General features: G+C 32.7%; 2 protein-coding genes across 2 annotated transcripts; one reads left to right on the top strand and one right to left on the bottom strand.

The window, feature by feature from the left end:
* Window positions 1–1632: 1632 nt before the first annotated feature.
* Window positions 1633–2713, bottom strand: LOC133192239 (histone H2A-like). The gene is made up of 2 exons (XM_061328229.1): window positions 2518–2713; window positions 1633–2230 (listed from the first exon to the last, which is right to left on the bottom strand). Exons 1-2 carry the CDS (start codon window positions 2624–2626, stop codon window positions 1938–1940), a joined length of 402 nt encoding a protein of 133 aa, XP_061184213.1. The 5' UTR covers window positions 2627–2713; the 3' UTR covers window positions 1633–1937.
* Window positions 2677–10575, top strand: LOC133192238 (UDP-N-acetylglucosamine--dolichyl-phosphate N-acetylglucosaminephosphotransferase-like). The gene is made up of 8 exons (XM_061328228.1): window positions 2677–2960; window positions 4664–4787; window positions 5012–5225; window positions 5392–5538; window positions 5746–5830; window positions 5931–6119; window positions 7831–8074; window positions 10208–10575. The coding sequence occupies exons 1-8, from the start codon at window positions 2803–2805 to the stop codon at window positions 10268–10270; spliced, it is 1224 nt and encodes a 407-aa protein (XP_061184212.1). The 5' UTR covers window positions 2677–2802; the 3' UTR covers window positions 10271–10575.
* Window positions 10576–24122: the final 13547 nt, after the last annotated feature.

Here is a 24122-nt window from a genome sequence, read left to right as displayed (position 1 = left end):
GGTTACATTATGCATTACCTGTATCAAGACATTTCCAAACATGCTATGATATTTGACCCCATGATCTTGACTTTGAAGTTTGAGATAATTTCCAAAAATTTTATCATTAATTTTGAAGGTGAGAAGATAGGGCATTGATATTAAACAGGGCATTCATATTTGATGTGCATTACCTTTGACAAGACATTTCCAATGTACTATGATTTTTTTGTCCTTTGACCTTGAAGGTTGACCTAACTTTTAAATTTTTTTAACATTGCTGATAACTTTTGAGTGGGAGATTATATTTGATATGTTCATTCCTGTTTCAAGACCTTTCCAAATTACATTGGTTTTTGACCTGGTGACCTTGACCTTAATTTTTAACCTAGTCTTTATATTGGTTATAACTTTTGAAAGAGAGAAGATAGGGCTTTCATATTTTACATGTACATTACCTATGAAAACACCTTTCAGAAAGAATTATCATTTTTGACTTCAAGACCATGATCTAGAAGTTTGACCTACTTATCAAAAATTTTTGCTCCAGAAGAGTCTGTGAATTACATGTGACAAAATCTTTTATATTGTATTATATTTGACCTCATGACTTTGCTCTTGATGTTTGGTGAAGTTTTGAGAAGCTTAAACCTTAGCCTGAACTTTTATTAATTCAGAAATTTGTATCTTTTTTGTATGATGGACAGACAAGACAGGACACATAAACAAGACAGTTACAATATGCCATAAATAATTGCATCTCAACCTCTAAGACGTGTATGGTTTGATAAAAATAAAATGACATTTGGGCGAATGCTTTTCATTGGTTGAGAAGAAAATTTCAGCCAAATCTTGTATTATGAAATAGAGCAGTGTTCTATTTGTAAGTCAGACTTGCAAGACTCGAAAAACCATGTATTAAGGATGTACACACGGTAAGGCAAGAACTTAAGTTCCACGACTTAAAAGGCAAGCCTTATCGTCTGTACCAGCCCTTAGACCTTTGAATGGACAGTCTCAAGTTTTTTTCTTAGAAAATTTATTCCTTGTTTCACATGCAGCTAGGTGCTCCCTATGGAATAAAGGACAAAATAATGCTACTTCCAAACTATTTTTCAAACATCATGAAAACACCAACTAAATACATGTATGTTTATATAAGATGAATAAGTTTAGCTGAATTTTCATTCAATTTCATGACAATGTCTTCTAAAAAGATTAAAATTGTATATGGTAGATTTATAAGGGTGATTGCAAATAGGAAATTTGAACACCTTTATACAAAGTCTACAATTTCTACTTGATGCACTAAGTTCAATATAGGCCTATACCAATCTGTGCATTTACGTTTTTGTTTATAATAAGTGTCCTTACATTTTAAAAAAGAGTTATGAACTTTTTTTGGCAAAGTTCGAATTTAATTTTGCATTATAGTTTAGCAAATTATCATTTTGGCAGTGTAGGCTTATGAATCTAACAGCAGAACAAAATATAGGATCTGCACAATGAAAACTCTTTTCATCTGATTCTTAATCTCTTTTTTTTCCCAACATTACTTTGCCCAGCCTTCTTTTCACCATTCCTGCAGCTTTAACAGTCTGTTTATTAAGCAAAATTGTTTCAAATATCCACCGTATGAATAAAAATGAAAAATTTTAATAAGAAAACAAACAATATTTATTAAAACAATTCATGCTACACAGTTCATCTTTAGCAGGGCCCCTCACTTTGCCATGATTTTGCTTTCATTTAAAATAACTGAAGATACAGAATATTAACTGTTTATGAAGACAAAAAAAAAATTCTAAGAAACTACGAAGATTGACCATGAATTCTGAGTCATTCAATCAATGTAAATTGTTGATTGGACAACAATTATGAAGGACACAACACATTCATCTCTCTGATGTCATTATGAACTTTCTGTCAAGAGTCAAATTTTCTTTTTTGGTCCCACACTAAAACTCCTGGGACTGTGAAGATTTCTTTCCTGCTGATCCAGTTTTCTTTGGCAGGAGAACAGCCTGGATATTGGGCAGGACACCTCCCTGGGCAATGGTCACTCCTGAAAGAAGCTTGTTCAACTCTTCATCATTACGGATGGCCAGCTGAAGATGTCTGGGAATAATTCTGGTCTTTTTATTGTCTCGAGCTGCATTTCCCGCCAATTCGAGTACTTCTGCTGCCAAATACTCCAACACTGCTGCCAAATATACAGGGGCACCTGCACCAACTCTCTCCGCGTAGTTCCCTATTAATTAAAAATATTCGTTACTTTTTCAATATGTTCTTATTTTATTGATTATTACACCAAAAATAATCGTATCCTCCTTTTTTATGTTGCCGATGTTCCAAGTACATTGAACATATGAAATATGCATTGTCATAATTTCGCAACTCATACAATTCAGTCTTATAAGTAATAATTGATACTACTGTCAAAATATATTTTTCTTACATGATAATGACGTCCATGTTGTCAAGACAATAATTAAGTCGTAGAAAAAAGAAATAGTGTGCCATGTTAATATACTGTACCTTTTCTCAAAAGTCGGTGAATTCTTCCGACTGGGAACTGGAGACCTGCCCTGGAAGAGCGACTCTTTGCCTTAGATTTTGTTTTTCCTCCTTTTCCACGACCAGACATGATTTTATCGTCCTTTTGCTCTGACACCCACAATTAAAATGGCGCCAAATACAACCGAGTCCGTGCCACAAATTGAAAGTGAAAGTTAGTTACGTATCATCTCGCGAGAGGTATCATGGTGGTTAGCAGAGAACTTGCATCAGATAGAAATCAGTGAAACAGTGAAAACAACAGTTATGGAGTTTTCTGACACACAGATTCATATTCTGATAAACGCTATTATGTCGGCAATGGGGTTCATTGTGTGTTATAACATCATTCCGAAGTTTAGAACGATGTTTATCAATGCACACCTCTTTGGCATTGACATGAGCAAAAGGGAAAAGAAACAAATGTGAGTGCAATCTTACTTTTCCGCGACCTCACGTATTTTGATAAAAGTTTTTCCATCTCGTAAATACTTGTCCCCAAACATGTCAATTGTGATAAATCTGCTGTGTGATGATCATACTAAACTTGAACTTAAAGTAGTGATACACTTGAGTCTCAAGTTTCTTAAGCTGCAGATCTGTAACTTGCTGGTCTGAAAAAAAAAATGGGTGGATGACCAGAGAGCTGTAGTGTCCCCCATTGAAAAAAGTGTATATCTATTGCACACAAGAAAGTGTGCTATTTCTGGATTTTTTTCCCCGTATATATAAGTTGCCATCTCAAAATATTACTGTCCATGTGTTCCTAACATATTCTTTTACTATTTCCAAAACAAAACATTCCCCCAAACCGCTGTTAATAGCCCTCCTCATCCTGAAATTGAGGCTATTGAAAATCTCAGTAAATATACACATTATTCAATGGCTCTCTGGTCATCCATCCCAATATTTTTTTAGACCAGCGAGCCACAAATCTGCAGGTTAAGTTTCTTGTGATTGAATATCACCACTTCTAAAAGACTCAAGTCAAACAATGTTTTTGAAACTCAATTACCATTACCCGCAAACATGGCCATGGGGGCCTACTTAGAATAATCTAACTGTGTCTTGGGACAACCCCTCACCACAAGGTCCATAGGATACCATTTTAACAACAGAACATTCATTTTATCTAATGGGGACCAGATTGTAATTGTGACAAATTTTTACCTTGTTTAAACCTGATTTTAACAAAATCACATGGACTGTATAAAGGTATTAAACACCACCTTACTGGAGCATCACTATATCTGCCGCTCTCTCCTCCTTTGTATATAAACCATACTTGGTTTCCACAGCATTTACCTTACAGATACAAATATAGACTTTGGTCCAGGGTCATGACATATCCTTTGATTATAGCCTTACTTTGTGCCAAGTATGAACTATAAAATTTCTCCATTAAAAATTATGGACTAAACAAGATATTTAAGATTAACTAATATTGCATAAATGTTTATTGTTGCATATAGGTGCATAAACAGGCGATTCTTCAAGTGATATACCGGTGTGTATTATGTAACCATTTTATCTGGAGTAAGAAGTTCCAACTTTTTCAGTCTTACATAAATGTTACATAAGATACATGTACTACTAGTCATGTATCAGATGCTGCATGTAACACATATATTTTTCTGGTTGAATGAATGTATGGATAATGTTACTAAGGATGCATACTATTAATCATTCATGCTTCAAATTGTGAATGTGTCCAATTTTGGGGGGATCAAATGACCCTGCTAAAGATGTTAAAGTAGGTCAATGATCTATTCCCCAAGTGGATACAAGTGTTACATTTACCATTCAAAACACAGAATCTTTTTAGTAACTTTCATTTATTTTTAGCCTTTGAACTGTTTTAATTTTGGATAATAATTATTCAAATAACAACAAATCTTATATCAGCCAAGTTTAAATCTGCTCTCAGTATGTACATGTGTATGATATTGTTCATCTACAGCCAAAAAATGTTTTAAATGATCCCATCCTAGATTCAAATTGCAGAATATAAACATTATACACAGTAAGGTAATTGTCTTCAGTCCTGACAGTGTACTTCTTATTTTAGTTAATTTTTTCTTAATTTCATGAAATCATTCGTTTAGGCAATGTTGATGCTTTTTTGTAGTCCCGAATCTCAAGGAATGATATGTGGAGCCATTTTCCTGGTCATCATGTTCTTATTTATCCCAGTACCATTTTACAAGCATATTTTGACAGACAATTCTGGAAATTCATTTCCGCATCATGAGGTAAGTTGAACAGACTGTAAAAACTACCTCATTAACACTCAAATAATTATCATTTTTAGATTGTCTGTAAATGTCATAAATAGTCATTCTTTTTCTCAAGAATTAAGTTATCCCTCTTTCCATTCTGCCCTGAGACTTTTTTAGTCACATTTACCAATGTTTTTCAGATGATATAAATAATTTATTTGTGAAGTGTTCACACTTACAGTAAATCTCTATTTCAGTATATTGAGTACATTGCTGCCCTTCTGTCTATATGCTGTATGATATTTTTGGGATTTGCTGATGATGTTTTGGAGCTAAAATGGCGACACAAACTGTTTCTGCCAACTATGGCCTCTCTACCATTACTGATGGTTTACTTTGTGAACTTTGACTCAACAGTTATAATCGTACCTAAACCTTTGCGCTTTTATTTTGGTCATGATATTAATTTAGGTAAGAAATTTATTCCTCTTGAAAATATTAATTGCAAGTACAATGTATAGATATTTGCTGTGGAATATTAACATTTTTGAGTATTTGTTTCATGATTTTATTTTAGATGATAAACATATGGTCATTGGAGTTTGTTGAAATATATAAAATGATGCATTTTTTTCAGGAATTTTGTACTATGTGTACATGGGAATGTTGGCTGTATTTTGCACTAATGCAATAAACATCTTGTCTGGTGTGAATGGACTGGAAACTGGACAATCTCTTATCATAGCTCTTTCTGTACTTATTTTCAATTTCTTGGAGCTGAATGGTAAAAGTCTATTACTTTAAAGTATTGATAATCATTATACATTTATGTATAGTCATTTAAGTATGGATTTAAAATTAAAGTTATTCAGTAATTTTGAGGCATTTAATTTTTTTTCCAAAAGCTAAGAGAAAAGATGACGTAGATTAGTTAAATAGAAAACTGTCTTCAATATAGCATGAAGGGTTTGCATATAAAAATCTCTTTTAGGATGTTGCAGAGAGGCACATATTTTCAGCATATATTTTATTCTACCATACACAGCTGTCTGTTTAGCCATTTTCATACATAACTGGTAAATATAGCATCAATTCTCGTGTTTATTATTTTTATCAGTCTTCTTTTGGCTGTGTTGACTATGTTTGTAAATTTAAAGATGTTTGTATTATTTTCAGGTACCCAGCAGATGTATTTGTGGGGGACACTTTCTGCTATTTCTCAGGAATGACATTTGCAGTAGTGGCAATTTTAGGGCACTTTAGCAAGACAATGTTATTGTTCTTTATACCTCAGGTCTTCAATTTTATATATTCAGTACCACAGCTTTTTAAAATGGTTCCATGTCCAAGACACCGGTTACCTAAGTAAGCAATATATTATATATTTCATTTTTATAATTTTTACTGTAGTTTGCTTAAAACAAGTACTAACTATATGCTAGAAATAAATTCTAGAAAAGAAAATGCCAGCATGACCCCCCCCCCCCCCTTTTTAAAAAAATGACTTCAAACGAAGATTCAAAGGTCAAGGTCACAAACTTGTATACATATTGTTACAAATTGTTTTCAAATGATATCTCAAGTTTAAATCTGCCCTTTGAATAAGCTTGCTTTTTAGTTCACCTGAGCCATAGACTCAATTGAGCTTTTCTGATCAAAATTTGTCCGTTGTCTGTCGTGGTTGTTGTCGTTGTCATCAACTTTTTACAATTCCATCTTCTTCTCCAGAACCACTGGGCCAAATCCAACCAAACTTGGCACAGAGTATCCTTTGGTAAAGAGGTTTCAAATTTGTTCAAGTGAAGGGCTGCACCCTCTTCTAAGGGGAGACAATTCAGAAAAAGTAAAAAAAAAAATTGGGTGGGGTCATTTAAAAATCTTCTTCTCAAGAACCACTGGGCCAGAAAAGATGAAATTTATATGAAAGCTTCCTAACGTAGTGTAAATTCTAGTTTGTTCAAATCATGATCCCAACCCCCCACCCCCTGGGGTAGGGTGAGGCCACTATGGGCGATCTAAGTTTTACATGGGTATAAATAGGAAAAAAAATTAAAATTCTTCTTCTCAAGAACAGCAAAGCCATGATAAGTCATATTGTTATGGAAGTATCCTCTGATAGTGTAGATTCAAATTTGTTCAAATAATGACCCCAGGGGCAGGGTGGGGCAACTATAGCCGAGCAAAGTTTTACTTGGATAAAAGTAGGAAGAATCTTTAAAAATTTTCATCTCAAGAATAGTAAAGCCATGATTAATCATATTTATAGGATGCATCCTCAAGTTGTGTAGATTCAAGTTTGTTCAAATCATGACCCCTGGGGGTATGGTGGGGCTACAATGAGGTCAAAGTTTTCCATTGGAATACATAGGAGAAATCTTTTAAAAATCTTCTGATGAAGAACGGCAAAGCTATGACCAGCCGTATTCATGCATCCACAGGTAGTGTAGATTTAAATTTGTTCAAGTCTTGACCCCCGGGGTAGGGTGGGGCCACTATGGGCAATCAAAACTTTACATAGAAATAAATAGGAAATATCTGTAAAAATCTTCTTCTCAAGAATAGCAAAGCCTAGATCAGGCATATTCATATGGAAGCATCCACAGGTAGTGTATACCCAGAGGTAGGGTTGTGCCACAATAGTGGGAGATCAAAGTTTTACATAGGTATACATAGCAAAAAATCTTTTTTTTATTTAAAAATCTTTTCCCAGGAACAGCAAAAACATGATCAATCATATTTATTAAGAAGCATCCTCAGATAGTGTAGATTCAAGTTTGTTCAAATCACGACCCCTGGGGATAGGGATGGGCTACAAAAGGTGATCAAGTTTAACATGGGAATATATAGGGGAAAAAAATTGTTAAATGAAGAACAATAAGGGCCATAGTAACTTAGGTGAGCATTGTAGCCCATTGGCCCCTTGTTTAAAGAAACTGTAAATGTCTATATCAAAATTTCTTAAGCAAAATCTTATTTAGATATATACAAGTATGTAGTAATTACATGTGGATATGTTTTTCATTATCATGTGCTAATGAACATGGAAGAAATTACTTGATTTTTTTTGTTTTGGTAGATATGATCCAGCAAGTGACACTGTTGGTATGAGTAAAACCACCTTTAAATATGAAAAATTAAACATCATTGGGAAATTGTCCGTGACCGTATTTAGGATGTTATTCCTCCTTGAAGTGAAGGAAGGTGTTGGAGAAGATAAACAGTATATCGAGTGTAATAACATGACTCTAATTAACTTGGTGCTGAAGTTCTGTGGACCTCTGCATGAAAAGACACTAGTCATTATTTTGTTAACAATGCAGGTAATCAATAAGTACAAATTTAAGCTCATGAACCTTCAGTTCACTCATATAAAAGTTTGCTTTAACGCTAATAATTTTCCAAAAGAGATGATTTATAAGTGAATTGCACATAATTTCAGCATTCCTTGCAGAGCAAAATTTGACAGAAATAGCTTTTTAAGTTTTAACATGACATTTTTTTCATATCCCTGCCATGAAATGGCAAGGGCATATAGTGTTACCCCATTCCATCCATCATTCTGTCATTCCATCATAGCTTTTTTTGCTAAGCTTGAAGACAATGAGCTTTTATTTTGGTATCTCTTGATATTGATGACTTAAGATCAAGGTTGAGTTTTGGATTGATTGACCCATTTTGCAAAAGTTGTGACTCTTAGACTTTGAAAATTTCTAATACCGTTAATTCACTGTTTTCTGGACTTTTTTTTTTTGCTATGCTTGTAGATAATGAGCTAATTTTTGATATGTATCTTGATTTTGATGGCTTACAGATCAAAGTTGAGTTTTGTATTGATTGGCCAATTTTTATGAAAGTTGTGACCCTCAGTCTTTGAAAATTGCTTATAATCCATTGTTTTTCAGATTTTTTTTTTTTTTTTTGTTTTTTTGTTTTTTTTTTTTTTGCTGTACTTGTACATGTAGATAATAAGCTAATTTTTAGTATGTGTCTTGATACTAATGACATACAGATCAATTTCAAGTTTCGTGTTTATTGACATATTTTTATGAAAGTTATTGCCCTTAGACTTTGAAAATTTCTAGTTCCTTTTATTTTGTATTTTTTGTTGCTCTGCTTGTAGACAATGATCTTTGGTTTATGTCTTTATATTGATTACTTACAAATCAATTTTGAGTTTCATATTGATTGACCCATTTGTAAAAGAATATATGACCCTTAGAATTTGAAAATTTTAAAGTATTCACTGTTTTTGGCCTTTTTTATTGCTCTGCTTGTACATGTAAGTGATCAACGCATCACATAGCTCAAGCATGTTATGGTATAGACAAGTGATTTCAGAAAACAAAAGCAGCAGTTATTTTACTTTTGTATTTTCTATCCATTTCTATTTTCACACTCTTGGACTTTCACATATTTAAAACTTGCATGTCAGCGGGGGGCATTTGTGTCTCACTGATGCATCTAGTTGAATCCCACTAAGAGTTGTCTCTCTTATTAGAGGGTCATGGAATCTTGAACTTTGATAACAAAGATATTTGAAGTAGTTATTAATTTTTATGTCAAGCATTGTAAAGTAACTCTCCTTAATATTTGACTAATTTTTTGAGAATGATGAAATTGCAAAAGAATAAATTAACTGGATATTTTGTTTTGCATCCTTCAGGGTTTTTTCAGGATCTGTAGGGACCAAAATAAGGCCCCATTCCCAATGCTAAAAAGGTGGTATTTACTGCAATTTTTAGCTTTAAAATTCCCAATCAATGAAAAAACATCAAAGCAGGGTGGCCTTTTTGTTCATAAATCTCCTTCACAGGTCCTCGGAGTTTACAATTTTTCCCGCAAAATTGTTAAGTAAACCTTTTTTTTTTTCAAATTGAAAGTTCAAAAAGTTTTATTATACCTGCTTTATGCACTGTTTTTTTTTCCTTTTTCTTTGTATGAAACAGTTTTCCCAATTTCAAGCAAATGTTGCTATATTTTCCTAAATGGAAGGGCACAGGCCGATATGAAGACCTAAAAAAAACTCTGCCTTGATACTTCTTTGAACTGAGGAAAGCTGGGGTTGAAAAGAAAGTACAGTATTACACCCTTATGGTGAACTTGCTAATAATGAATTGACACATACAGCTAAATGACTCCTAGTTCCCTTGGCTTTAAAATATATTGTAAACTTAACGGATATAACGAATTATGTTTATAACTAAGCAAAGTTCCCTGGCTCTTCAGTATATGCATGTTTTATTGCAATTACAGTGTTAGAGGAAAGTTGGTATTCAATAATGAATAAGAGTTGTTTTTCTTAACATTTCTAAAGAAACCTTTTTTTCTTCCAAAGTCAATTTGATTTTTTTTGAATACATGCCTTTTCATGTATAAACTTGGTTATATTGAAATGTTTGTAAACTTATATTTAATATTACAGTATTTTAAGGATTTTTTTTTTGTTTTTGCAGGTTTTATGCAGTGTTCTTGCTTTTGGAATAAGGTATCAACTTTCCAAAGTATTTTATGATTAGTGAATTCCAAATATGATCATCTGAAAGCCATTGTTGAATGTAGGAAATATTAATAAAAAAAATTATGCCAAAGGCTGCCACTATATGTATATATTAATCAAAATAAATTCATTATCTTCTGTGAGCCATGGGCTTTCATTTGCTTGCATTTATATCATGAATTTATATTTGAACAATTCAGTCATGATTTAAGATTACGTATTTTAAATTATTTGTGAATGAGTTTGATGTCACCTTTACAAAATTTTAATGAACAGTCATGTATAGATAAAAGTTTTCTGTAATGGATGCTTTACAAATGATGGAAGATTTTGGAAATCAGAGATGTGTTATTTTTCTTTTACAAGGTCCATTCCCAGTTAACTGTTAGCCTAATTGTGACGTAACTTGCATGGATGATGCATCTAGGGATGCACACTACCAAACTTGCTTCAGATGCTGAATCTTACATTTCCCAGATGATTCAAAACAGAAAAATATGACAGAGCTAGTCCATTCCCAAACTAAAAATCCTACCCAGATCAAACTTGCATAAATGTTGCATCTATGGATGCTCAGTACCAGAACAATTGTTTGTGCGAGACTTTGCCGTACTTAAAGATAACTTTCATTGAGGTGAGCTCTGTAATCTTTGATTACTTATGTTTCTCCTTCATATTTGTTCTTTCAAATATATTTATATGAATTATATTGCCCTTCATATATAAAACGAGGTACTTATAAAATCTAATAATGCTTACATTAAATGATAAGATAATGATATTTTGTATATGATTAAGTTTTAAACATAGTTTATTTGTGTTGTTATGAATGAAGTTTTAAGGTCACCTGAGTCACTCAGGTGACCTATTGCTATCCGTTCTCGTCCGTCGGCCTGCGTTGTGTGTTAACATTTGAACATTTTTAGCTTCTTCTCTGAAACTGGTTAACAAATTTCAACCAAATTTGGCATATAGCATCTATGGGTGAAGGGGAACAAAAATTATGAATTTCATGGTCCCTGCCCCCCTAGGGCCTGAGGGGTGGGGCTAAAACCACCAAAAATAATGCAATCTTTAAAAATCTTCTTCTTTACTCCTGGACATCAAGCAGTCAAACTGTTGGCATGATTGTAATGAGCATTGAGCCCTCTACCAAAATTGTTAAATCCATGGCCCCAGGGTCAGGGGTTCTGGAGCTAGGGTGGGGCTATATATATTATATAGTGAAAGTGCATTATTTCTTTGAAAATCTTCTTCTCTGCTCCTGGGTATTAAATAAACTAACTAAGTACATAATTATAAAGAGCAAGAGTGCCTCTTCCAAAATTGTGAATTTCATGGCCCCAGGGTCAGGGGTTCTGGTGTTAGGGTGGGGCTCTATTGATTATATAGTGAAAATGCATTAATTCTTTGAAAATCTTTTTCTCTGCTCCTGGGTATTAAATAAAGTAACTAAGTACATAGATATGATGAGCAAAAGTGCCTCTTCCAAAATTGTGAATTTCATAGCCTCAGGGTCAGGGGTTCTGGTGTTAGGGCGCGGCTCTATTGATTATATAGTGAAAATGCATTAATTCTTTGAAAATCTTCTTCTTTGCTCCTGGATATTAAATAAACTAAATAAGAACATAGTTATGATGAGCATGGCTGCCTTTTCAGAAATTGTGAATTTTATGGCTCCTGGGTCAAGGGTTCAGGTGTTAGGGCGGGGCTCTATTGATTATGTAGTAAAATTGCATTAATTCTTTGAAAATCTTCTATGCTCCTGGATATTAAATAAACTAAGTACATAGTGACAATGAGTTATAATGAGCATGGTTGCCTCTTCCAAAATTATGAATTTCATGGCCCCTGGGTCAAGGGTTCTGGTGTTAGGGTGGGCCTCTATTGATTATATAGGGAAAATGCATAAATTGTTTCAAAATCTTCTTCTCTGCTCCTTGGTATTATTCAAACAAACGAAGTGCATGGTTATGATAAAAAAAAAATGCCTCTTCCAAATTGTGAAATTAATGGCCCCTGGGTCAGGGGTTAGGTGAAGGGGGGGGGGGGGGGGGCTCTGTTGATTATATATTGAAAATGCATAATTTCTTTCAAAATATTTTTTCTACTACTGGTTATAAAGCAAAGAAACAAGTGTATAGATACGATGAGCAAGGATGCTTCTTCCAGAATTGTGAGTTCATGGCCTCTTGGTCAGATGTCCTGGTGTAAAGGTGGAGCTTTATTTTTTTAATAATATAGTGAAAATGCATTTCTTTGAAAATCTTCTATGCTTCTGGGCATATTTGAGGCAAACAGAGTAGAAGTTTTAATATGCATTTAGGTATTTTTACCAGAATTTTGAACACCTGGACCATTTAGTCAAGTGTTCTGGTCCTGTCTAGCTGAGCAAAGTTATTCCCCTTTGCCATTCACCTTTGATAATTAATCACTGTAAACAATGTATTTGAAAAGTTAATAGAATACGAGAATTATGCAAGAATATTTATTGTAAAATAAAAAAAGTACTTTCACAGTTTTAATGATCAGGTAGACTTGGAAATAATAGATGAATAAAATTGAGACAAAAAAAACTTGTCTTTTTAAATGTTCTTCAAAGGCCAAGAGAGGCCAATGTGAGAAGTAAGAGTATGGGATTAAAAAATAGACAATTTGTTAAATAGTCTGCATGGAAATAGTGATAAATGGGAGACAGATAGATACTAGACCAATTATTTTGTTGATGCTAATCATACTATATTTCTTGCTTTTGGGCAACAAAGCTTCATTTATCAGTTTGGATCCTCTAAATTGTTGTATTGTACTCAGGTGACTGTTAAGGCCCTTGGGCCTCTTGTTGTTTTAAACTTTCAATATTATTATAGGCAATTATTCCTACCTATATAGTTGTGAGATTTTAAAAAGTGAAATTAGTATTTGAAACTGAACCTTTACTAGTAATTATTAGACAGTGTATAAAAGAAGCAATGCTTTTCCAGAAAATAATTCACTTTTAGTTATATGTAGGAAGAACTTGTACTTGTAAGCTCCCCTTTATCAGAATTCTCTGATAGAGTTAAGCATTGGAAAGTAAAAACAGCAATTTTGTAAAGCAGCATAAAAACATTTTAGCAATATATTGAATAACTTTATAGATGTGCCCACTTCAAAAGGGAGTGTATTAAATCTTACTGTAGCCAATTATCTGTAACTAGCACATTTGACCCCTCTTGTGTTATTATGTAAATGTACACTGGCCAGAACTAAATGCTATTTATAGATACATGTAGGAGTAAATGGAGTCTGGTAATAATTACAGCATTTGGTTTATGTTGTAATAAATATGTACAGAAATAACCATAGAATCCATCATGTTTTTAAAATGATGAAAAAGAATACTTATTTTTTAACCAGATTGGAAAGCAAAACCAGAAAGTGTAATAATTTTATGTACATGTTTGAAAAGTTATTTTTATATATACAGTGAAACCTCATTATCTTGAACTCAATGGGAATGAGAAAATACTTCAAGATATCCGAGTATTCGAGATATCAGGGGTAAAACACTTAAAGAATAAGTGATTAGGATCGACTTCCAAAAAATCACTTGGACATATCCATGGTATTCAAGATATCAGTGTTCCAGATGCCGACACTCAATTGTGTGTATATATATATATATATATATATATATATATATATATATATATATATATATATATATAATATATATACATGTATATATATATATATATATATATATATATATATATATATATATATATATATATATATATATGCTTTTGACTTCTAAGTATTTAATGATACCTTTGATTTCTTGGGCTACTTTCAGATTTTTTTTGTGAAACAACTGTCTATTAAATAATATCATGATTTTCTAGTCAGGCTGTTACTAATAAATTATGGAATAAATTTGGTGTTCTCATGAAAAAAAAATCTGTTGGTTGTCAAACTGTTTTTTAAATCATAATTCTCAAACAGAAAAAAATACAAGCTATCTATAGAAATGCTTTATAGCTCACCTGAACCAAAGGCTTGAGTGATCTTTTCTGATCATCTTTGTGTATTGTTGTTGTCACCCTTGTCTTAAACTTTTCACGATTTCATACTTTTCTGCAGAATCCAATGGCCAATTTCAACCAAACTTGGCACAGAGTGTCCTTGGGTGAAGGGGATTCCATTAAATACATAGAAGGGACATTCTCCCTTCAAGGGGAGGTAAGTAAGAAAAGGCATAAATAGGAGGGAGTCATTTAAAATCTCCTACTCAAGAACCAATGTACCAAAAAGGTGAAACTTAGATGAAAGCTTCCTGACATGGTGTTTATTTAAGTTTGTTCAGTTTATGGCCCCTGTGGAGGAAGGGTGGAGCCATAATAGGGGATCAAAGTTTTACACTGGGATAGATAGGGAAAAAATCTTTTTCTTAAGTACACAGAAAATCTTTTAAAATCTTTTTCACAAGAACAGAAGGCTTATGATTAATCATATTGATATGCAAGCATCCTCAGGTAGTGCAGATTCAAGTTGTTCAAATCATGGCTCTGGTATGAGGCCAGAATAGGGGAACAAAGACCTAGGAATATTAAGAAAAAAATCTTTTAAAAATCTTCCTCTCATGAACTGCTTAGCCATGATTAGTCATGTGAAAAGGCAAGCATCCTCAGGTAGTGCAAATCGTTTTATATCATGGATCCAGGAGATGGGGTAGGGCCACAATAAGAGATCAAAGCTTAACATGTATATAAGAATTCAGTACAAAAAAAATTGTTTCAAGAGTAGCAGGTCCCAGCAAATCATTAATATGCAAACATTCCCAAGCTGTGTGAAATCGAACTTTTTTTTTTTAAATATTGGCCCCTCGGATCAGATTTTATTAATGCATGATGTATACAGGAAATAATCTCCAACAAAACAGAAGACTGTTTTTGTCATCTTGATATTGAAGCATTTCAGTGTTGTGTGGATTCAAATTCCTTTGGGGTTAGAGTGGGGCCACAATAGGGGGGTCATAATTTTTAATGTAGATAAAGAGGGGAAGATCTTTTTGAAATTTTACGATGAAGAACAAGGCTAATGTGATTCAGGTGAGTGTTGTGACCCATAGGCCTCTTTTTTTTGTATATAATTGATACTGTTAAGACAATCGTCAGCTATGTACTCATGCATTAAAGCGCATTTAAGGAAAGAAATGGAAGAATTATTTCAGTGTAACAAGGTGATGCCTCAATGTACACTTTAGTACTTATTTTGAAGATATACAGTAAAACATGGTTACTGCGAAACAGACATTGCAGACACCTATTTACAACAATATTATGCTATTTTCCAAAATAAACGTACTACCTAAAAGGTGGAAAATTTTCTGGGAATTACAGTTCACGGATTTGTCTAAGGGTTTTAAGTCACTGTGTTGCTTGAGTATGGTAAAACTTTTTGGGGGAAGAGGGGTCGACGCGCCAGATTTACCATTTCAGGATGTTAATGTAAGGCGTTAAATTATTTAAAATATATTGACTATAATTATGAATGTATTAAGAAGCATGATTACACCTTATTAGACAAGTTATGTAGTATAGTCCAATAATATGTTCACCACTACTTAAAATTGCATTTTGCTTACGTTTGAGGAATCTTCTGTATTTTTATTTTGTCTATTGTGACTAAGTTCAGTAGGCTATTTAGATTTGTTTGTCGATGTACAAGTATTTAACACTCACCTTTTCGATTCTAAGATATTCTTGTATTTAGAAAAGGATAAAGGGGAAATTTATTGATTGACGATCATCTTTTAGAATCTTTACATCATGTTGATAGATCGTGTGTTCTGTTGTAGTAAAAAAAAAGATCAGAGTCGAGTTGAAAAAAACGTAAAAGAAATTTACTCTAGTTGTACAAGAAGGTTTTTAGAAGTTGCTCTTCTCTGTGATTACTCCATTAAGGTTTAGATTTTCTGCATGCCTGTTTTATATGCTGGCAATATGTCATGCGGAGGTAGACGTTGCTGATACTGTCTCTCCAAGAAAGCATATCGAAATGTATTGCTTCGTTAGGGAATGTATGCACGCTCTAATTATCTACTATCTCAATGTTTGTAATTCGCCTGAAATGTTGTGAGAGTTGTTAAATAATTGCTTGACCAATTACATCATCTATATATATAAATAATTACGATCTCACCGTCTTTTTTTTTTTTTTTTTTTTTTTTTTTTAATTTCTTGTTTTTCTTGTTTTAGAAAGACTCTTACTGACAAAACTGTGAAACGGCCTGGCCCGCTATTGACCATTTCTGGATTAAATACATTTTTAGATATCAATACATGATGTATTCTAAAAAGTGTTCTATTAAGGACCCTCTCTACACTGCACCCTAATTTCAGGGTACTTTTGTGAGTTTAGAATGACCCGCTACTTGACATAAAATAGAATAAATTGTAATCTGCACTGTATGACATAATTTAAAATAAATTCAAGTGTTCTAAACATTATATTAGACCAAGATAGATTAGTTGAAGACATTATCTGCATGTATTTTCTCCATCTGAGTAAGGAAAGGCGATTTTTCTTAATCATTACTTCATTGTCTTTGAAGATTTTTCCCGGATAAAAAAGGCACGCTCCCTATATTAAAAATGAATTAATTTCAAAATATCCTCCTTTACGTTATATAATTTTTTCAAAGTCAAAAAAAATTTTCATCAGTGTATAGAGGGTCCTTAAATAAATAGAAATAGTCGGAAGTATTTAATTTTTATTAAAATGTATTTTAAAAATGTTCTATTAAATGAATAAAATAATCAAAAGTATATATATTTGTCAAAAATGTATTTAATTTTCTCATTAATTTTCGACAGTGTTGTGAAAACGAGCATAAAAATCAAAATCGGTTCTTTGGGGAATTTCCGGCGAATGTGGCTGAACTGTAATTATGAAGTATAATGTAGATATTTGAGTTATTGTGTATTTCAAGATATTTTAAAACAATTGTTTTATTTGGCCACTTTCCTTTGAAATGAAAAAAGAAGATAACGGATTTAATGGAAAAAAAATCATTTTTTTATGCCCCCGTAATCGAATATTCGGGGGCATATAGTTTTTGCCCTGTCCGTCCTTCTGTCTGTCTGTTTGTCCGCAAAAACTTTTACATTGCCCATAACTTTTGATTTTTTGGGGCTATGGCTTTCATGTTTCACTGGTATATTCTTTGTGACAAGACCTTTCTTTGGGTACCATCATTTTTTACCTTGACCTTGAAGTTTGACCCAGTTTTGCAAAATTTTACCCAACTTTAACCTTGACCATAACTTTTGAACAATTGGTGCTAGGGCTTTCATACTTCAAAGAGCTGGGTACGTTAAGACCGATTTACGGCCCTGTAAAATCAGCAAAAATCAAATGCACGATTACATTCTATCAATTGTATCAATTAATTGTTAAGGTTTACCTGTGTTTGAAATAGGAATAAATTTTTCTCAACTCACGTGCCCTTTTATTTATATAACGTTCAAAACTGGTCTAATATTCCGGAATTCCCCTATTTTGGACGTTTTCCTCCTCTTCAAGTCTATATTTCGATATGGCCGCATCCGAGTATGTATGCGAAACTTTGCAGAAAGAACAAATACACTAAGATTTTTAATATTAAAGAGAAAAAATAACCTTACAAAAGTGCGGCCACATCCGTTTTTACAAAAAACTGAAGTAAAAAATGCTGCATTTTTGGATAGACGTCACCTTTTCTCCACAATAAAATCTATATTTTTAAAGAAATTAATTGTTTAATTCTATATCTGAAGGCTTTATTATTTTTCTATTGTCTTTTAAATTCAATTCTGCATTTGAAAAAAATTAATTTAATACAATTATTTATGTAAATGAAAACCATATGAACCTTTCTCAGTGAAATTTACTATGAGACATTACATGTAAATTAGTGACGCAATGCATTGAAAAAAATGACGTCACAATGAGCAATCATGTTGAAAATATATACTTGAAACAATTTCTTCAGTCTTCGCAACTATGATAAATATTCAATCAATATTTACAGCGTGAAAAAGTAATTTAACGACATAAGTTGGGATGGTTCAGACAATCAATTTACATTTAACACTACATGTACCTCCAATTAAAACGCGCGTCTCCTTCATAGTGGACATTGACTTTATTTGACTTTAAGAAAAGATTATTTTTAACATTTTTATTGAAAATCATCAGCTTTTTTAAGCATGTTTTATTCGTTTTCAATTTATATATGTCTGGGATTCATGAATGTCAAAAGACAATAGCTAACTTTTTTTTTTTTTTGGGGGGGGGGGGGTAGATTAGAAGCTTGGATTACATGTATAGCAGACACCATTTGAACATTTCTTTTCAAAACTTATCCTTGTCACTATATTGTTGCAGATTTTTATTTGACAAAATTAATTATGTCAGAAAGGATTCTTGTGTTTTATCGCATAATCAGGATGTGTTTTATATAGCCTAAGACAAAATACTTCTAAATCTGCCACTGCCGGCCTACATTTACTTATTGAAGGTCAGCAGCTGGGAATGGAAAAGTTCTTACATGTATTTACACTTACTAATTATATATACATTTATCATGCTGATCGGAATATTGACATCAGTGTTTTCAAGTAAAATTGGGTTTAATTTATAATTTACAAAGAGTTTTAGATAATTATGTTTACCAAGTTTATAATGCTTAAAAACGTATACAGTGGTGTACGCTTTCGGTATTTTCTATGAAAATTTAAGTGAAACATGATACAATGAACCTTTTTTATTGTCCATAAATAAAGATTATCTGTTCCCATGCAGTTCTGTAAGAAATACAAACACGATCTTGCATTACTTGTCGACAAGACACCCCCTTTCCGCTCCATATAATCGATGGTTTAACTCGTTATTTTTTTTTCTTCAGAAATTGTTTGCCTAATACATTTTAAGGCATTCCAAGTCTTGAAATGAAAAAAAAAGAAAAAAAAAAGATTACTCTTTAGATATTTATCTGTATAAAAAACGAATGTACATATTAACTACATTTACACTACTGTTAATCTTGAAGTAAGCGAGTATTTTTAAAAGGATTTTATCCAGATTATCCATAAAATAATAGTAATATATTTCATAGGAAATATGTTTAGTATTCCAATAGATGTTCATCGGGACTGGAGGAGCGTCCTGTCCAATATCACGTCTGTGAAAACGGCGGTGCACATTATCGCTAAATTTTAAAGATTCAACGTCCGTCTGTGATGATAATCCGTTCCAGAAAAAAACAAAAACAAAAGTATTTTATCCTTACTACAAGGACAAATGCACAAGGAAATGCTCCAGAGAGTTAATTTATGCAAAGCAAGTGATAAAATTATCATTGTCACCGAAAAAATTATATCAAATACATGTATCTACGGCTGTGTAACATGTAAACATAGGGAGGAGTTCTAAAGAAAATCTTTATCTATTTATGATGTATCGTCTTGCAATTCATGTCAGCAGTTTGTTAGGTATATTTTTTAAGATTTTTTTTTTTATCAGACACTTACATGAAAAAGAAACATAATCAAGCTAGTGATATAATCCGGGAATGGCAAGGATAACTCTATAAAGAAGCACTGTGACGTGTTTTGCGTATTGTTCCCACAAGTAACAAAATAACATAAGATTTCGTATAATTTGATAACTGAACTAGAAATAAAATCTCTATGTAGCTTATAAAAAGGGACGTGAAAGTGAATTTTGATTTTTCTATGTGAGTGTTCAGTTATTCTGCATTTCAATTATTTGTATTTTGTCTCTATGTAAATAGAAGGGGGGAGGCTTACTGATAATCAAATTATACATGTACTGTAATGAGTATCAATAAAAAAATTATATCAAGAATTTGATTTAAAACTAAATACATCCCTTTCCAATTTCCTTTGGCTCCCCACTGGACTGTGACCGTTGATCGATCTTTTACTGATCGATATCAATGCAAGTGTCTGCCGTTTCATGCTGCATTGCTTTGAAGACGACATGCGCATATTTTCACAGCTGACGCGGATAAACTCTATATGCAAATCATACATATAATATTATATCCTTATTTTTTTTAACTTTTAGTTTAAGGGAATTATGCCTGTAAGAGTGTACTACAGGCTTCTGAATCCCTTCCCGAGAATTCGTGTGCATTTACTGTCGAATTCACTACGCAGATTTAGGCATATAATTTTCGATTATGTGAATCAAGTAATGAATATGTACATGCAAAGTAATGTGTTTGTCTCTAAAATTAAATTATTAGCATTGGTTATATAATATATTTTGTTCATCGTAAAATTGATCTAAACAAATCGCACACCCTTTTTTTAAGCCTTCGGAGATTCACGGTTTTTATTTGAAGCAACATTTTTAAAGGTCTGTAATGCAAGTTATGATAAGACCATTCCAAGTTTTTTTTTATGTGCATTGTACGCGGACAAATTGGTTTTGAGGTTATGAAATTAAAAACAAACACAAATTAAAATTGGTAAATACAAATCTTTGAAACGCAAACACAAAGTTAGCTCAAATTAAAATCAACAAATACGAATCTCTGAAATGCATTTTACTCTTTTGGGATTGACATCTCTCTTTTTTAAGTGGTGTATTAATTTTTTTTATTTAAAAAAAAAAACTAGTAGTTAAACTAAGTTTTAAGGCGAGGAGAGGTCTCAAATGATAATAAGAAATTCTAGAACTGTTCTGAAAATGCTGCTTTTTTCCCCTTTTGGTTTGTGTGTTTTCTCGGATAGGAAGATAGGTTAGGACGGACGCTAAACAAAGAAAAAACTTGGAATGGCCTCATCAATCAGGACTCATATAACCGGTCTCCTCTTGTGGTTTTAACATAGAAAGTAATTGTGTGTAAGTATGTTGGGGATTGTTCCTGGTTAGGGTATTTTACATGAACCGTGCAGTAAAGCGGATCCACTGGAATGAATACAATGTAAATAACGATCTATAAAAGAAATCCTATCATCAGAGAAATTTTTTTTAACGCAGTTTAAGACACCTCGTAACCCCGTAAGAGTGAGTAATTTATACGTTTATCCAAAAAAAAAAAAACAAAACAAAAACAAAAAAAAAAACCCCAAATTAATAGCGCTGCAATTTGTTGGAATGGAAAAGGGGAGTGATGTTGATGGTTTTTTCATTGCCAAAAATCCAATTTTGACAACTTTATATGGGACGTTCCAATTTTCTTTTTAATACTGATTCATGTATCTTTAAAAATTGTAGTGTAACTTCATAGACAATGCGGAAAATGATTGAAGAAATCATTAGGACATTTTTACATAAAAAAATGATAAATTTGATACGAGCACAATTTCAAAAGAAGTACTACCTTGTCTCGTCTGTATGGATGAATCAAGCTTCATTACTTGTCTGATGAAATTGTTTGTAAAAAATTATATTTCCTTTAAATTATTTTACTCCTTCCAGCTATCAAAGATACATTACGATGAATTGAAATAAAAGTTCAAAAATGTTTTCTGGAACATAAGGCAGGTTAAAGTAAATAGTTTCCAGTTCAGAGAATTGACAGATTTCTTTTAACGTAACGTTAAAATCAGTAACGCCGTGATGACGTTATCACGTCAAAATTTGTAATTTCTAAAGAAAACTCCCCATTTTTCGAGACCTCTGATGGAAAAACGGTTCGTGATAATTAAAAAAAATAAAATGATTTTGAAAGGACACATCGTCGGCATGTTTGTAAAAAACTGAAATCAAATTTGGAGACAGGGCCGCTCTATTATACTTAACGTACCCAGTTCTTTTCAATCCTTGTAACAATATTTTTCTTTGGATACCAACAATTTGACCTTGACCATGGAGTTTGGCCTACTATTGGAAAACTTAAACCTTGGCCATAATTTTTGAACAGTTGGTTCTAGGGCTTTCATACTTCAAGTGTGTATTCCTTGTGACAAGACCTTCCTTTGGATACCAACACTTATAGCCCTTTGACCTTGACCTTGGAGTTTGAACATCTTTTGGAAAACTTTCACCTTGACCATTTCTTTTGAATAATTGGTGCTAGGGCTTTCATACCTCACATATATATTCCTTTTGACAAGATCTTCCTTTGGATACCAACAACTTTGACCCTTTGACCTTGACCTTGGAGTTTGACATATTTTTGAAAAACTTTAACCTTGGCCATAACTTTTGAACGGTTTTTGCCAGGGCTTTGATATTTCACGTGTTTATTTGTTTTGAGAAGGCCTTTCCTTGGGCACCAATAATTTTAACATTGACCTTCATGTTTGACTTACTTTTGAAAAAAATTAACCTTTTCCATATCTATTCAATGGTTGCTGCTGGGGCTTTCATATTTCACAGGTATGTTCCTCGAGACAAGATCTTACTTTGGGTACCAACATATTTGATTTGCATTTGAGAAAGATTAACCTTCGCTATAAGTTGCCTACGGGGGCATCAGTGTTTTCCAAACACATCTTGTTTCTTTCTGAAAGGGCTCGTACAACTTTGTTCACCAGTTTGAAAGAGAGTAATGATTTGCAGGAATCACCATTGTACTGATTAGCATGAAGTTCATACATGTATACAGCGTGCACGCTAACAGTCAAGTTCACGATATAACCAAAACGATATAAAGATAGTAACCAAAACGTTTAACCGAGACAAAACAAGGATAGATTTACGCTGCTATCCTGCAAGAAAAACCCAATCCATTTGCCAATCACTTGGTTGCATGTTACTATAAATAAAATCATTTTAGATCAGCATTTGCTTAATAAACAAACAGACTGGATTCCTGGCCCGTTTTGCTATCGTTCTTTAAAGAATAATAGAACACTCGTGTGCACATGTGCAATGTACATATAGTTACTACTGACATTGACAGATATGCACTAATTCCTTTCTCTCTCACACTCTACACATGTTTGTTTAGACACATTGCTTTTAACAGAGTGATTATCCATCTGTTTGTCCTTCTGTATTCATGCTTGAGCCATTATTTTTTAATCTTTAAATTTGATAGAAATGCGAATCTGTATATATAGCCTAATATTGAAACACCCCCCCCCCCCCCATCACGTCTTCTGACCTCAAGGTGAAGGAAATATGGAAATTGTGTCAATAATCATATACCCGACCTAAAGTCCTAGTAAGGTTATATCAATTAAATTTCAAGTCATTAGCAATAATGGCTAAAGATTTTTCAGGTTATTTACAGTATACTGTCTGTCACCAAGGTCGCAGCTTTTCATTATTGGGCTGATTTTGTTCTATATATTGCCAATAATTAACTTGGAAAGTAAGCCAAGTATAGTCAAGATCACAGAGCTAAGAGTTTTGAATTTGAATAGAAATCTAATAATTCATAATTTTAATGATATCTATCCAGTAATATTTAATATTGACATGCAGCTTCAATTAGTTATCATATTGTAAATTTTGCAATTACCCCCATCTAGTAAATTCAAAATTTACAATATGATAGCATACTCCGATATGGTTGATGCTTTAAGGTTGCAACCTTTAATTTTGTTTTTGGTAACATGAAGAGTAAATAATTCCCTCAGATTTGGAAATTTAAATCAATTATAAATTTACTGTTTTGGCCTCTTGTAATACTAGTATCAAATTCCTGTTTCACCAAGATACAATGCGTAAATGAAATCAAGCTTGCTTTTAGGCGTTGATAGAGTTTCCCAAGCAAACATTGGGAACTCGGATGATATTTTTTTTATTATGAACATAATTGCTCCAGAACTTCTTTAGATCCGTGTCCATTTTACGCTACATATTGGCAATATGGCTTCCGAGAAGTAACTTCGTAAGAAATTTATAAAATGGTATAATTCGAC

Source organism: Saccostrea echinata, unplaced genomic scaffold, assembly GCF_033153115.1.
Source record: "Saccostrea echinata isolate AGI-Se365-2 ecotype Australia unplaced genomic scaffold, CSIRO_AGI_Sech_v1 ptg000025l, whole genome shotgun sequence".
In the NCBI taxonomy this organism is placed as follows: Eukaryota; Metazoa; Mollusca; class Bivalvia; order Ostreida; family Ostreidae; genus Saccostrea; species Saccostrea echinata.
This window is presented reverse-complemented; position numbering and strand designations above follow the sequence as displayed.